This window comes from Orycteropus afer, unplaced genomic scaffold (assembly GCF_000298275.1).
Source record: "Orycteropus afer afer isolate SDZICR_OR568_19922 unplaced genomic scaffold, OryAfe1.0 scaffold00079, whole genome shotgun sequence".
In the NCBI taxonomy this organism is placed as follows: Eukaryota; Metazoa; Chordata; class Mammalia; order Tubulidentata; family Orycteropodidae; genus Orycteropus; species Orycteropus afer.
The window spans coordinates 6749962-6764933 of record NW_006921666.1 but is presented as its reverse complement, the minus strand read 5'-3'; the positions used below and the strand labels follow the sequence as shown (position 1 = coordinate 6764933).

General features: G+C 46.9%; 1 protein-coding gene across 1 annotated transcript; it reads left to right on the top strand.

Moving 5' to 3' along the window:
* Positions 1-752: 752 nt before the first annotated feature.
* Positions 753-3178, top strand: FOS (Fos proto-oncogene, AP-1 transcription factor subunit). Its single transcript, XM_007941355.2, has 4 exons — positions 753-893; positions 1648-1899; positions 2308-2415; positions 2537-3178. The coding sequence occupies exons 1-4, from the start codon at positions 753-755 to the stop codon at positions 3176-3178; spliced, it is 1143 nt and encodes a 380-aa protein (XP_007939546.2).
* The last annotated feature ends 11794 nt before the right edge of the window (positions 3179-14972 follow it).

Here is a 14972-nt window from a genome sequence, read left to right as displayed (position 1 = left end):
TAGGCGCATTCCTTCTGGGCCTGAGACTTAATCCCTCGGGGTCATGTACCTGTTTCTCCCCTACCTGAGCCTCAGAACTAGCTCGGGGTTCTGGACAGCTGTCAAAGATGCTCCCTACCCCCACCCCGGGAACAAGGGTCCGCATTGACCCAGGTGCGAATGTTCGCTCGCGTTCCCCGCCTTTCACGCCCCCCCGTCCCCGGCGCGGCCCCCGCCTCCCCCCGCGCTGCACCCTCGGAGTTGGCTTCAGCCGGAGAGCAGTTCCCGTCAGTCCCTCCCCCCACAGGATGTCCATATTAGGACATCTGCGTCAGCAGGTTTCCACGGCCGTTCCCTGTGCCCATGGGGGGAGCCATCCCTAAATCCCATAATTTGGGGGCTAAGATACCCCTAAGACCCATATTTTTAAACGTCCATAGGATAAAATGATACAACAAGACCAAGAGGAGGGGCTACGAGCTCAGCGGAGGCGGCGAGGCAGCCTCAGTAGCACCAAGGCCCGGACGCCACCCCTCCAGCGCCGCGATGGTTTTGCCCGTGACGCCAGGCTCATTCATAAAATGCTTTATAAAAGCGACGTCTGCGGCGCCTCGTACTCCAACTGCATCTGCAGCAGGCAGCAGAGAAAGCGAGACGGAGCCGGCAGCGGCGGCCCAGCGAGCGAGCAGTCTCCGCGCTCCTACCCAGCTCTGCTCACAACTCCCACCTGTTTCCGCCCTCGGCCCCTCGCCCGCCTTGACCTCCCCGCGACCATGATGTTCTCGGGCTTCAACGCCGACTACGAGGCGTCCTCCTCCCGCTGCAGCAGCGCCTCGCCTGCCGGGGACAGCCTCTCCTACTACCACTCGCCTGCGGACTCCTTCTCTAGCATGGGATCTCCTGTTAATGCGCAGGTGAGGCTGGCTTCACCCCGCCGTGGGGTGCAGGACTTGGGGTCACCGGAGAGGAGACAACAGGGCAGGATTTTTTGGAAGATCAGTCGGGGTCTCCCATCGCTGGGGCGAGAGGTTGCCCTGGCTGGTGCAGCCCTAGCCTGGGAGCTCGGGACTTGTTCCGAGCGCACGCACACTTGTCATAGTAAGACTTGGTTCCCCCTTCCGGCGGCAGGCTCATTCCGAGCAGTCCCCGGCCCGAGCTCTGTGGCTGCATTTCTAAAGTATGCTGGGGCAAACATGTTCCACGCAAAGACTAGCCAACTTGAGCCTGGTTCCTCGGGGGAGGCGGCAGAAAACAGCAATTCCGCCCTCCCCCCTCCGGCAGCCTGGAGCGGGGAGGGGCGGGGAAAGAGGGTGCAGCAGGCGGGTGTGTAAAGCGGTTTCATTGATAAAAAGCGAGTTCATTCAGGAGACTCCGGAGCGGCGCCTGCGTCAGCGCAGACGTCAGGGATATTTATAACAAACCCCCTTTCAAGCAAGTGATGCTGAAGGGATAACGCGGACGCTGCAGCAGGATGGAGGCAGAAGGCACTGCGATGCGGAATTCTTGGGAGGAAAGGGGGGAAGGAAGACTTTTCATGCAGGAGGAAGGGCATAGAAGAGGGCATTGTTATGGTTCTCGCTGTCTCTTTTCCTGCTGCATGCGGCACTGGACCCACCTGTGTCTGGAACCTGCTCGCTCACGTCCGCTTTCCATTTCTGTTTCCTTTAGGATTTCTGCACGGACCTGGCTGCCTCCAGTGCCAACTTCATTCCCACGGTGACTGCCATCTCAACCAGCACTGACCTCCAGTGGCTGGTGCAGCCCACCCTTGTCTCCTCTGTGGCCCCATCACAGACAAGAGCCGCTCGCCCCTACAGAGTCCCCACCCACTCAGCTGGGGCTTACTCCAGAGCTGGCGTTGTGAAGACCACAACTGGAGGCAGAGCGCCAAGTATTGGCCGGAGGGGCAAAGTAGAACAGGTGAGGAGTTCATGGCCCCTTCTCTCTCATAGGGGCAGAGAGATGAGTGGATGGAGGTGCAGAGTGAAGCCAATGGTAGAATTGACTGCCCCATCTTGAATGGAGAACCTTGGCTCCAAGCCCTTTCCACCCCAAGCCAGACCTCAGGTAGTCCTACCCCCAGAAGTACCCTAGTAGTTTCTTCCCTAATAGTGTCCTATCTCATGCATTTACACTGGGTTTTCTTTGTGCTATTGCTGAGGATCTTATTTTAAATGCAAGTCACACCCAGCCTGCAACTGCAGGTTAGAAATGGCTTCATAGAAGAGGTGCCAGGAAGATGGGAAACTGCAGGAGCCAGTTACGCTGGGTGGGTGAACGGAGTGATGATAGACACCGTTTCTGACTGTTGATCTTCTGTTATTCTAGCTGTCCCCAGAAGAAGAGGAGAAAAGGAGAATCCGAAGGGAGAGGAATAAGATGGCTGCAGCCAAATGCCGGAACCGGAGGAGGGAGCTGACTGATACACTCCAAGCGGTAAGTAAGATATCATGAGTCCTTTTTCCAAACTTGAGAGGCAAGTTGGAGATTAGGTCTAAGGGGGCAGTGCCCTTGAGTAAGACAGGGTCTTATGCTTTGCTTTATTCCTTGTGTACAGGAGACAGAACAATTAGAAGACGAGAAGTCTGCTCTGCAGACTGAGATTGCCAACCTGCTAAAGGAGAAGGAAAAGCTGGAGTTTATCTTGGCAGCTCACCAGCCCGGCTGCAAGATCCCTGATGACATGGGCTTCCCCGAAGAGATGTCTGTGGCTTCCCTTGATCTTAGTGGGGGCCTGCCGGAGGCTGCCACCCCCGAGTCTGAGGAGGCCTTCACGCTGCCCCTCCTCAATGACCCTGAGCCCAAGCCCTCGGTGGAGCCTGTCAAGAACATCAGCAGTGTGGAGCTGAAGGCCGAGCCCTTCGATGACTTCCTGTTCCCAGCATCGTCCAGGCCCAGTGGCTCTGAGACCGCCCGCTCCGTGCCAGACATGGACCTGTCTGGCTCCTTCTATGCAGCAGACTGGGAGCCCGTGCACAGCGGCTCCCTGGGGATGGGGCCCCTGGCCACAGAGCTGGAGCCCCTGTGCACCCCGGTGGTCACCTGTACTCCCAGCTGTACTACTTACACGTCTTCCTTCGTCTTCACCTACCCAGAGGCTGACTCCTTCCCCAGCTGCGCAGCGGCCCATCGCAAGGGCAGTAGCAGCAACGAGCCCTCCTCTGACTCGCTTAGCTCCCCCACACTGCTGGCCCTGTGAGCAGTTGGGGAAGGGGAGGCAGGGGGCACCCACATATGCTGCTGCCTGAGTCAATGCATTACAGAGAGGAGAAACATGTCTTCCCTCGAGGGTTCCTGTAGACCTAGGGAGGATGTTATCTGTGCGTGAATCACACCGGGCTGTGGGCCTCAAGGACTTGAAGGCATCCCACATGTGGACTCGAGTCCTTACCTCTTCCAGAGATGTAGCAAAACGCATGGAGTGTGTATTGTTCCCAGTGACACTCTGAGAGCTGGTAGTTAGTAGCATGTTGAGCCAGGCCTGGGTCTGTGTCTCTTTTCTCTTTCTCCTTAGTCTTCTCATAGCATTAACTAATCTATTGGGTTCGATATTGGAATTAACCTGGTGCTGGATATTTTCGAATTGTATCTAGTGCAGCTGATTTTAACAATAACTACTGTGTTCCTGGCAATAGTGTGTTCTGATTAGAAATGACCAATATTAACTAAGCAGAGATATGACTTTATTTTCTAGTAGATAGAAATCAATAGCTATATCCATGTACTGTAGTTTTTCTTCAACATCAATGTTCATTGTAATGTTACTGATCATGCATTGTTGAGGTGGTCTGAATGTTCTGACATTAACAGTTTTCCATGAAAACGTTTTATTGTGTTTTTAATTTATTTATTAAGATGATCTCAGATATTTATATTTTTATTTTATTTTTTTTCTACCTTGAGGTCTTTTGACATGTGGAAAGTGAATTTGAATGAAAAATTTAAGCATTGTTTGCTTATTGTTCAAAGACATTGTCAATAAAAGCATTTAAGTTGAATGCGACCCAGCTTGTGCTCTTTTCATTCTGGTAGTTTTGTAAGGTTCTGAAAGGTACGATTTAAGACCAGTCTTTCAAGAAGGGTAGCTCCTGGAGGGGGACACACCTCTCTTTCTGATTCCTTATCAAAGAGGAGAAGGAAACTCTAGAGCTGAGATTGGAATATTTTACAATATTCACATCATGGTACTAAGATTCTCAGTATTCTAGGAGTGAGAACCTACTTCTCTTTCTGTTTTGATAGCCAAAGGGGAGCTTGTTTAAGTCCAGTTGTGCTATTAGTAAATGCAGATGTTTTGACCTTACTGACCCCTGTGTATTAAGCTTTTCACAAGTCACTTAACTTTTTACCCCCACAAAGTCATGTAAAGGGTTACTCCCACCTTACCACCAAAATCCATTCTAGTTAAGTTGATTCTGACTCATAGCGACCCTATAGGACAGAGCAGAACTGCCCCATGGAGTTTCCAAGGCTGTAATCTTTACGGAAGCAGACTGCCTCATCTTTCTCCTGAAGAGCATCAGGTGGTGGGTTTTAATAGCGCACCTTTTGGTTAGCAGCCGAGTGCTTTAGCCATTGTACCACCAGGGCTCCTATTCCCACTTTGAAGGGAAGTAAATTAAAGAATGGTTAGAACAAATGGTTCTCCCTATCATTATCAGGTTTAGAATGTTCACTTCCTCGCTTATTACTCTTTCCATCAGACATGTGCTACTTCTTATTATTTGGTAAAAAAAAGAAAATGTCTTCAGTCATTAACATGCATACATTTAGTTGAATTCTCTTTATTTTCAAAAGGGAAGGAGGGCTGAAGTCCTATCCCTTAGTAACAAGCCTGTGGTAATTTCTGTAGTGTCTTTAACACATATACCTGACATTGAGAGTGCGCTGGGGGAAGACATAGGAGCTCTGGTGGCCTTGTGCCTAAGGCATTTGACTGCTAACCAGAAGGCTGGTGGTTCAAACCCACCAGCCACTCCTTGGAAGGAAGGTTGGGCCATTACTTCCATAGAGATACCGCCTCGGAAACCAAGGAGGGGTCACTATGAGTCGGATCCGACTCAACAGGAGTGTGTTGCTTTTTTTGCTGTTGGAGGAAGACAAAGCTGGCCCTGAGAATTAGGAAGAAATCACAAACAATACAAATAATGACTGCTCATTGGGTTAAATAAAAAGTTACATAATAGTTCAATAAGGAGAAGTCAACACAATTCTGAATAAGCTTTAACTAAGAAACTTTATCGTCTTAAAAGAAGAACATGACCTTTGTCTTGGACAGCTCTGCTAATGGAGCACTTACATGCACATGCACGAACCATAAAGAAAGCTGGCACCCTTCCTGCCCTGCCCTCAGGTACCATGCGGGCACCAGGGTGCTTGAGAGCCAAGTATAGTGTCTGATAGGAGCTTTAATGCCAGTCTGGTGATAATTCTTGGTGATAATAAAAATTAGAGGGTGGTTATAGAGTGGCATGTGGGCAATCTACTTCCATAGAGATGCCACCTCAGAAATCCAAGGAGGGGTCTCTTTGAGTTGGATCCAACTTGACGGCAGTGAGGTTTTTTTTTAGCTCTGGTGTAGTGCCTAAGGCATTTGACTGCTAACCAGAAGGCTATCGGTTCAAACCCATTAACCACCCTGTGGAAGGAAGACCAGGCAATCTACTTCCGTAAAGATTTACAGCCTCGGAAACCCACTGCGGGTCACTACGAGTCAGATCAACTTGATGGCAGTGGTTTGTTTGTTTGTATACCCCTTAGGGAAACTAGCTGGCTCTCTGAAGCATAATAACAACCTGTGAAAAGAGATCTCCTAGGTGGAGAAGAGCAGGTGGACCTCCAGCCCTGGACACTGACCTAGACTAGTGGCCCTGGCAGGCCCGCCTTGACCATAGAAAGAGAGGACCTTGCTTTCCCTTTGACAGACCCATTTAGTTCACCACAGCCCAGCTCAAAACAGGCTGCTCCATCCACAAGACTGCATTACAAGTCCAAGGAATAGGACTTGCACACAGAGACTCCCTTTAACAGGTTTCTCAGAGGTTCCCCATAGAGTTGACAACCTGCCAAGCTCCATGCTGACTACCGGGACTCTCATGGGATCAGGAGAAGATAGGAATGCCTTCCCTCTCCAACCAAAGGGCTCTTCCCACATCTCCCCGTCCTGACCCAGGATTCAGCTCCTCCTATGGATGACTGATGCTCGGAATGTCAACTTCCCTTTGAGAGAGACTTGAACCTTCCCGACAAGATATCGACTCACATTAAGTCTCAATAAAGCAGATATCTCCGGGCTCCACCGTTTGTCTGATACAATAGGAACAGGTGTAATAGAAGGCTCTGGGACTAGAGATCAGAGGGTCATTTCCTTCCGGGGACCATGTGTGATTTAGCTCATCAGTGGACCCTCAGACCCAGCTCAATGCTTGGTACATGCAGTGTCAGATTACCCAATACGCAAGGTGAGCACGGGCTTACTTGTGCTTATTTACTAATCAATAGTGAAGAATTGTACTGTTTCCCACCACACCGGACATTCTGCTTCTAGGTGCAGCTAGAACCTGTCTCAACCCCAACCCCACAGCGTCTTCCTACAGAAACAAAGCCTCTTCCAATTTACAATCCATGAGAGGGATAGAGTACCCAGTTAGCAAGGTATGCACAGGTTTACCTGTGCGTACTTATTAATTTGTAGTAAACAGTTTCCCATGTTTGAAACTCATGTGAAACTGTTCACTACAGATTAGAAAATAAGTACAAATAAACCTGTGCTTACCTTGCTTAATGGGTAATCTGCCCCTGGGCACATGGTGTAAGGTTAATGAATATTTGTCCACTGAATGAATGAATAAATTCTACATGATTTCTATAAGCAGCAATATAAAATAGAAATTAATAGAATATAATAGAAAACCAAACCTGTTGCTATGGAGTCAGTTCCAACTCATAGCAACCCCACGTGTGACAAAATAAAACTGCATTCCATAGGGTTTTGAATGGCTGGGATCTGTCAGAAGTAGATTGCCAGGTCTTTGTTTTATAGCACCTCTGGTTGGATTCAAAGAGCCGACCTTTCAGTTAGTAGCCAGAGCATAAGCAGTAAGAGCCCCCACACTCTCAAATGCCTCCTCCCCCAGGCCCTATTGGGATGGTAAGCAGTGGGGATTTCTCACATCTTTTGTATCTGACTGTGAACATGCACCTTACTTCCATCATTGGCTCCTAGATTTCCTCCACTACCTCCCCTGCGTTACCTCCACCAATGCAGCTCCAGAGTGGATGCATCGCTTCCAGCTCCCAATTAATTTTAGATGAGAAAAGGATAGAAGACGAAAGAATATGTATCTCTGTAGGATAGTGGATGGTAGATCTGGTTGTCTCTGCACATCGCTGCATCTTGTGTAATTATCAAAATGAAAGGGTAGCACTTAACAATGTGTTCTATAATAGCAGTGATTTTGTATCAGCAGCAACTTTCCAAGTGTGGATGAAAGGAAATCAATTGGGCTATCTTTAATCAATGGACAGAGAAGAGACTGAAACAAAGCAAAAGTTCTCAGGTGATTACAGAGGAATGTTTCAACATTTTTCAAATAATAATAACAATAAAAAGCAGATCTTTAAACTGTGTGTAAGATTTCCTCCAAACACAGAATAATCCAGTCCCTCAAAAATAAGTGAGATGTGATGAGCACTGTTTGCCAACTGAGTCTCGAGCACTTTGAATTGTGCTGTTTTGCTGTTAACACTGGAAAGCTGATCCTTGACTCCTCTGCATCACCATCTGGTTTCCTCTCCCTACAAGCTCTCTGCTTGTGGGCCTTCCTTCCGGTCCTGACACATAGCACGCATGTTCCTGAGTCAGGGTCTTTGCACTTCCTGTCTCTCTGCCTGGGTCTCTTTCCCCAGGCTGGTCTTACCTGTCATTTTCAAGACATAACTCAAATGACATCTCCACTAAGAGGCCTTCCCTGGTTCTATGTGGTTCTACTGAGCTTGGTTCTACTTTGTGACACATGAGGTCTCCATGGGTCTGAGTCAACTCAATAGCAATGGGTTTGGTTTTTTTTTTTGCACCACTATCTACACAATTTTACATGCTCTTTAAACAATTTTTTCTGCCTCTATGGCCCCTAGTCACTCTTTAGGTCTGGAATTGAACTCACTCCTGTGGCTTCTAGCCAAACAACAGACAGACATAGAGGGTGAACAGTTACACCACGTAGGTTCACTCCTTAGAACAATCAGCCATGGGAGATCAGAAGGGCAGTATTTGCACAGGGAGATAGGTCAGAGGGCAGAAACACATAGGGAAGAAAGACACAGGGGAAAGGTAACTACAGGGAGGAAGTGGGCAGAGAGATGTTATATTATGGGGTTTGCAAGCAATGTCGTGAAACAAAATGTGTATGAACTGCCATCTAGAAAATGAATTTAATCTGTAAACTTTCACCCAAATCACAATAAAATAAAATTCTGCCTCTCACCACCGGACTGTGAGTTCCATGTGAACAGGCATCTTTTCTGTCTCCATCACTTCCGTATCCCCAGTGTCTATTAGGCACTCAACTGCTTGCTAAATGAATGAATGAACACAGATATGAAAATTACAAAGATTTCTAAAGGTAGATAACTAGAGCTTAAAAGTGAAGATAAATTGTGTACTTCACAGATTTCTCCCAGGGTGGAAGAGCACACCTCTTTGTTTAGCAAATCCCCATCAAGGGTTCCACAATATTAAGATGAGGAACTTACTAGGTCAGGAAGGAATCTTAACAAAAAACCCAAACCAAAACCACTGTCCTCAAGTCAAAGAACAAGCAAAATTATGTTTTTCACTCTTACTGATATAAAATTTTCAGACTGTCAGACAAATCCTTTTGAGTTCATTGGTGCCTGCCTAACAATCAGCATGTTACCTTATAAATCTTATAACTTAGTCTGCATTGTGCTGTTGATGTTGTTATTTGCCCTCGAGTTGGACCCGTCTCACAGCAACCCCTCCTTGGGTTTCCGAGGCAGTATCATTATGGAAGTAGATTGCCCAACCTTCCTTCCTAGGAGTGGGTGGTAGGTTTAAACGACCAGCCTTCTGGTTAGCAGTCAAGTGCCTTAGGCACTATGCTATGAATAGAAAAATAAACCAAATCAAAAACCAAACTCACTGCCATGGAGTCGAATTTGACTCATAGCGACCCCCATTGGGTTTCCAAAGCTGTAAATCTTTATGGAAGCAGACTCTTTCTTCTGCAGAGCAGCTGGTGGGTTTGAACCACCAGCCTTCTGGTTAGCAGCCAAATGTCTTAATTACTATACCACCAGAGCTTCTTAGAATGGAAAAATAGGGGTTAGCTATTATTGTTATCATTATCAATATCAATGCCAATATTATTAGCATTATTTACCAAGAATATGCCCAGACCTGAGGAAAAGCAAGTGGGACTAAGGTTCATGGAATCCCTCTGAATGAATTCAAAGTCCCTGAAGAAGGCTGGATAGATTTCACTTTCTTTGCACATGGGAGAAAGCAGCAGGAGGTAACCTGGTTTAGTTGTAACACAATTCATTTCAGTGGGTCCACCTCCCACCCATACTCTAAACTAAGCATTATTTAGCAGTCTGAGAGCACACAGAGCAGAAAGAGCTCTGGCCATCATCCCAAAGAGGCTGCCTGACCTGATGGCCATCCATTCTTTGTAATTAATACACCATTATTACTTTCAGCTCATGCTGACATTGCACTTGGGCTTGGTTCAATCAGGTGATTAGGAGGCATGAAAACCACAGGAATTTGATTGTTGGTTACATCAGAAGTAGGTCTGTATGTTAAAGGGCCTGGAGACAAATGGCTGTATCTTCATCATAAGGATAACCAGCATAGGCTCCAGCTGCTGCCAGGTTCATTTTGAAGAGCAATTCATGGTCCTGTCTCTGGAAACAATGATACATTTTCAGACTTTTTAGTCAATCATGCAACTAGCATCACGGCCAAACTTACCAAAATGTTACGATAAATAAATCTGGATCTGAGGAATTGGATCTAACATACCAAAGTGGTTCAGAGCATAGCTTCAGCTTTGAATCCTGGGTCCTTGGCCTTGGGGCCAGTTACTTAACCTATCTGCACCTAGTTTCCCTATCTGTAAAATGGGGCTAATAATACCATCTACCTCACCAGGTCACCATGAGCATTAAATAAGTTAATATATACAGAGTACTTATTACAGTGCCTGGGCACACAGAAGCATTATAAAAGTATTGTTGTTGTTATGTGCCGTCGAGTCAGACCCAACTCATAGCAACCCCTCTTTGGGTTTCCGAGGTGGTATCACTAGAGAAGTAGATTGCCCAACCTTCCTTATGAGGAGTGACTGGTGGGCTTGAACTGCCAGCCTTCTGGTTAAAAGTCAAGTGCTTTAGGCACTGTGCTACCAGAGCTCCTAGCTATTGTTTATTATCCTTATAATTTATGGGGGAGCTCTGGTGATGCAGTGGTTAAAACATTCAGCTGCTAACCAAAAGATTGGTGGTTCAAACCCACCAGTCACTCTGTGGGAAAAAGAGGAGGCAATCTGCTTCCATAAAGATTTACTGCCTTGGAAACCCCATTGAGGCAGTTCTACTCTGCTCTTCAGGGTTGCCATGAGTAGGAATCAACTCAAAAGCAGTATGTTTGGGTTGTAATTTAGGGAGATGCGAGTCAGGGGAGAAAATGCATGTACTCTGGAGCAAACATGGGCTTCTTTCCACTCAACAAACAGTTGCGAATATCTACTACATATCAAGCACTGGATGCAGATGTGAACAAGGCATATTTCTGTTCTCAAAGAGTTCGTGATCTAGTAAGGGATAAGGACACAAATGTATATGTTATAACATTCTGCAGCAATGGGAATTAACACAAGGTACAGGAGTTGCAGAGGAGGGGATGATACACTTTATCTGGGAGGGTCTCTGAGCTGGACTTTGAAGATGGGTGAGCATGACACATGAGCAAATGGTGGAGTGGAGGGATTCCAGGCCGGAGGGCAACACTGAAAAAGCAAAGACTCATCAAACAACACACTCAGTTTTGCTGGATTGTAAAGTAAGGAGCCCTGCTGGCACAATAGCTAAGCATCTGGATGCTAACTGAAAGGTTGGTGGTTCAAACATAACCAGTAGCTCCTCTAGAGAAAGATCTGGTGATCTACTCCTTCCTGGGAGTAAGACTGCAGCCGAGGAAACCCTATGGGGCAGTTCCACTCTGTTACACGGGGTCATTATGAGTCTACATCAACTTAACATCACCTAACAACAACAAAGGGTGTGTGTGTGGGGGAAAGTGGGGGATGTAAACTACAGTATATCACATAAGTATATTTGATTCCATTTATAGCAACATTGGAGCATCAAAGTGGAGTGGGGTGGGGACAGGTCAAAATGAGGTAACTGTGGCCAGATCATGAAAAGCCTGGTGTTTACTTAGTTCAGTTGCGTGTAGGCTGAATCAAGGCAGCTGTATGGGAATGAGGAGGGAACAAGAGGTAATTAGGGGGTAGGACTGTGGGGATTTGGTGACTGAGTGGATGTGGGAGGTGACGGGAAGGGAGGAATCCAAGCTCACTCTCACGTTCACCAGTTTGACACAACAGGAGGTTCGTGGTTCCACCAACGAACGACTCCAGGACTAAGGAGAACAGAGGTAGGGAGAAGAAGGTGAATTCTGTGTTGGACATAGCACATGTTGACTTTGTGAAGCCTAGGAATATTAAAGGAACTCTGGTGGTACAGTTGTCAAAGCATTTGGCTGCTAACCAACAGGTTTGAATCCATTAGCTGCTCTGTGGGACAAAGATGAAGCAGTCTGCTTCTGAAAGATTTACAGCCATGGAGACTCTGCGGCAGTTCTACTCTGTCCTATAGGGTCACTATGAGTCAGAATCAACTTGATGGCAGTGGGTCTGGGTATGGAATTCTTATCAAGGGGGAGATACAGGCAGTTGGAATTGCATAATAGAGTTCGATAATAGGAGCTATTAGAGCTTGTTTGGGGTGCTCTGGTGATGTGGTGCCTAAAGCATTTGACTGCTAACCAGAAGGTTGGCAGTTCAAACCCACCAGCCACTGCTTGGAAGAAAGACTGGGCAGTCTATTTCTGTAAAGATTTACCACCTCAGAAACCCAAAGGGGGTTGCTGTGAGTTGGAATTGACTTGATGGCGGTGAGTTTGGTTTGGTTTTGGTAGTGGGGTACAACTTGGATCCTAGGTTAACATTTTACACATACTTGCTGCATGCCAGGCTGTGCCATACCCTTTAACCACACTAAACCCATGCTGCTGAGTTGATTCTGACTATAGCAACCCTATAGGATGAGTAGAACTGCTCCACTGGGTTTCCAAGGCTGTCCATCTTTATGGAAGCAGACTGTACATCTTTCTCCCATGGAGCAGCTCGTGGGTTCAAATCACCGACCTGCTGGTTAGCAGCCAAGTGCTTTAACTACTGGGCACTGGCCTCCTTATGTCCTTTATAGGCAGAGCTAAACTAGGGACCACATTTGTTTTGCTAATCATTGAATGTTTCCCCACTGGCACTTAATGGGCACACAATAATTGTTTTGTTGAACAGATGCTCTTGCTTTGTCTTTGTGACAATCCTACAAGGCAGATGTTATCTGCTTTTTACAGACGTGGAAAATGATCTAGGAAGGGTTAAATAAGTTGACTGAAGGCATATAGCTGGTAAGTAGCAGATCTGAGATTTGAACCCAGCTCTTTGTGACTCCAAAGCTCAAAGTGCTTAGAATGATTTTAAAATCAGCCTCTACACATGTACTGTGTAATCTGGGGCAATACTCTAACTCCTCTGAAACTATTCCCTCTGCTTGATGGGAGCAGGTTCGAAGAATGTCAGCACTCCCTTTCCAGCTTCAAAACTCTGCTGCTATCAGGTGGCTGCTGTGGAAATGCACTGAAGGGGCTGACACTACATCACCGTTAGGTGGTTAATGCTTCTGTAGAACATTGGGGCATGCTCTGGGCTTGACACTCCTTGTAATCCTCTCTTGGACCTTTCCAGGGTGGAAGCCCTGGGCAGTGTATGCTGTGGTACATGGTGCACCCAGCTCAGGGAGATGGGAGAAGTCTGTACCAGGTGCAGGAATCTGGCACAGCTTAGCTTGTCCTCTGTCAAGGTTTCACAAGGCTACAATTAAGGTGTCAGCTGAGCTGCATTCTCATCTGGAGGCTTGACTGGGGAAGAGTCTGCTTCTAAGTGCGTTATGGTTTTCGCAGAGTGTTATTTCCTTGTGGCTGTTTAAGGACCTCCGCTTTTTTTGCTGGCTGTTGGCTGGAGGCCATCCTCAGGTTCTGTAGCCTGGGCTTCCTCAACCTGGCTGCTCACATCATCAAGGCAGCAAGGAAAAACTCTCTAGTGCATGCCAGTAAGATGGAGCCTTCTATATGTATCGTGACATAATCATGGGAGTGACATCCCATCACCCTTGCTGTATTCTATTGATTTGAAGCATGAAAGAAGTTCCATCTCTCAAGGGAGTGAGGATTACATAAAGGTGTGGTACAGTGTGGTGAATTGTTTTTATAGGGCCTTAACCCCTACAAAATGATTAGCTGGGACTATGCAAATAAGGTGTGTAAAACTCTTACAGGGAGTGAACAGCAACTGTGGAAATAAGGTGCCTGTAGCCTAACCAGGGGATTGGTCAGTTTTGCCATCCTGCTAGGCTTAAAAAAGCTAGTCCCATAGAGGTTGAGGGGGACCTCACTACCATCAAGAAGGGCTGGGAGCAGAGTGCGTCCTTTGCACCCAGGGTCCCTGCATTGAGAACCTACTAGACTTAGGAGACAGAGAGGGCTGTAACAATGGATGCAGTGTGAGATGGTACAAGCCAGTACAAGTGGTGAGAAGCAGACCACCAGTGTAAGATGGCTGCAGTGGGCTTCTTGGCTCACAGAGAGAGGTGACTATAGAGGGCTCAGTGACTTGTGGAGCTAAATGTCTTTCAACAGGAGACAAAGTGGGTGTCTCTGACCACTTATTAGTGGAGCAAAAGATCTGTAACACTTGCCCAAGCAGGGTAGAGGTCAAGAGCAAGGGCTGCCTGCTTATGGGCATGGCAAAGGAGGAGTTGAGAGGACAGAAGCTGTACTGATTGACAAAGTGTCTCTTGAGTTGTTCTTCTTACTTCCAAGTTGATTCTGATCCTGAATTTGTAACTTTGTTACTCCCCTAATAAACCCCATAATGTTAAGTATGGTTTGTTCAGTTCTGTGTGGCCATTACAACAAACTTTCAAACTCAGCAGAGAAGTATAGAGTTTCTTGGATGGCTGGGGTCAGCTTTGGGCTGATGCTGATCTGGATTTTCATTATTTCCAGTGAAGTTAGATAAGGTCTAGTCATAGATTGAATTATGTCCCCCCAAAATATCTATCCACTTGGCTGGGCCATAATTCTCAATGGTTTGGCAGTTATGTAATGATGTAACTTGGTAGGGATGTAATAATGCAATCATCTCCCATGATGTGATCTGATGTGATCAGTCAGTCAGTTTTAAGGGTATTAGGATCGGATGCAACTCAGGTCACAGCCTTAATCTGATGTAAAGGAAGTTCCCTGGGGTGTGGCCTGCATCACCTTTTATTTTACAAGAGAGAGAAGAGAGCAAAGGAGGAGAGATTTGACTACCATCAAGAAAGAAGAGTTAGGAATGGGGTGTATCCTTTGGACTCAGGGTCCCTGTACAGAGAACTTCTTAGAAGCGGGTGAAGATTGATGCCAAGACACACGGAGATCTTCAAGGAATGCCAGTTCCACAGATGCTGAAAGGAGACAAAGACTCTCCCCCAGAGGTGACTGAGAAAGCTTTCACCTAGAACCGGTGCCCTGAATTTGGACTTGCAGCCTCCCAAATTGTAAGAGGATAAATTTGTTTGTGAAGGTCATCCACTCGTGGTAACTAAGACAAGGTCTGACATCACAACATTACATG

What these genes read in the sequence shown, in the direction of transcription:
- FOS (XM_007941355.2), top strand. Translation starts at nt 753, where the DNA reads ATGATGTTCTCGGGCTTCAACGCCGACTACGAGGCGTCCTCCTCCCGC. An exon ending in GATCTCCTGTTAATGCGCAG is followed by an intron (nt 894 to 1,647) that starts GTGAGGCTGGCT and finishes TGTTTCCTTTAG; the next exon opens with GATTTCTGCACGGACCTGGC. An exon ending in TGACTGATACACTCCAAGCG is followed by an intron (nt 2,416 to 2,536) that starts GTAAGTAAGATA and finishes CCTTGTGTACAG; the next exon opens with GAGACAGAACAATTAGAAGA.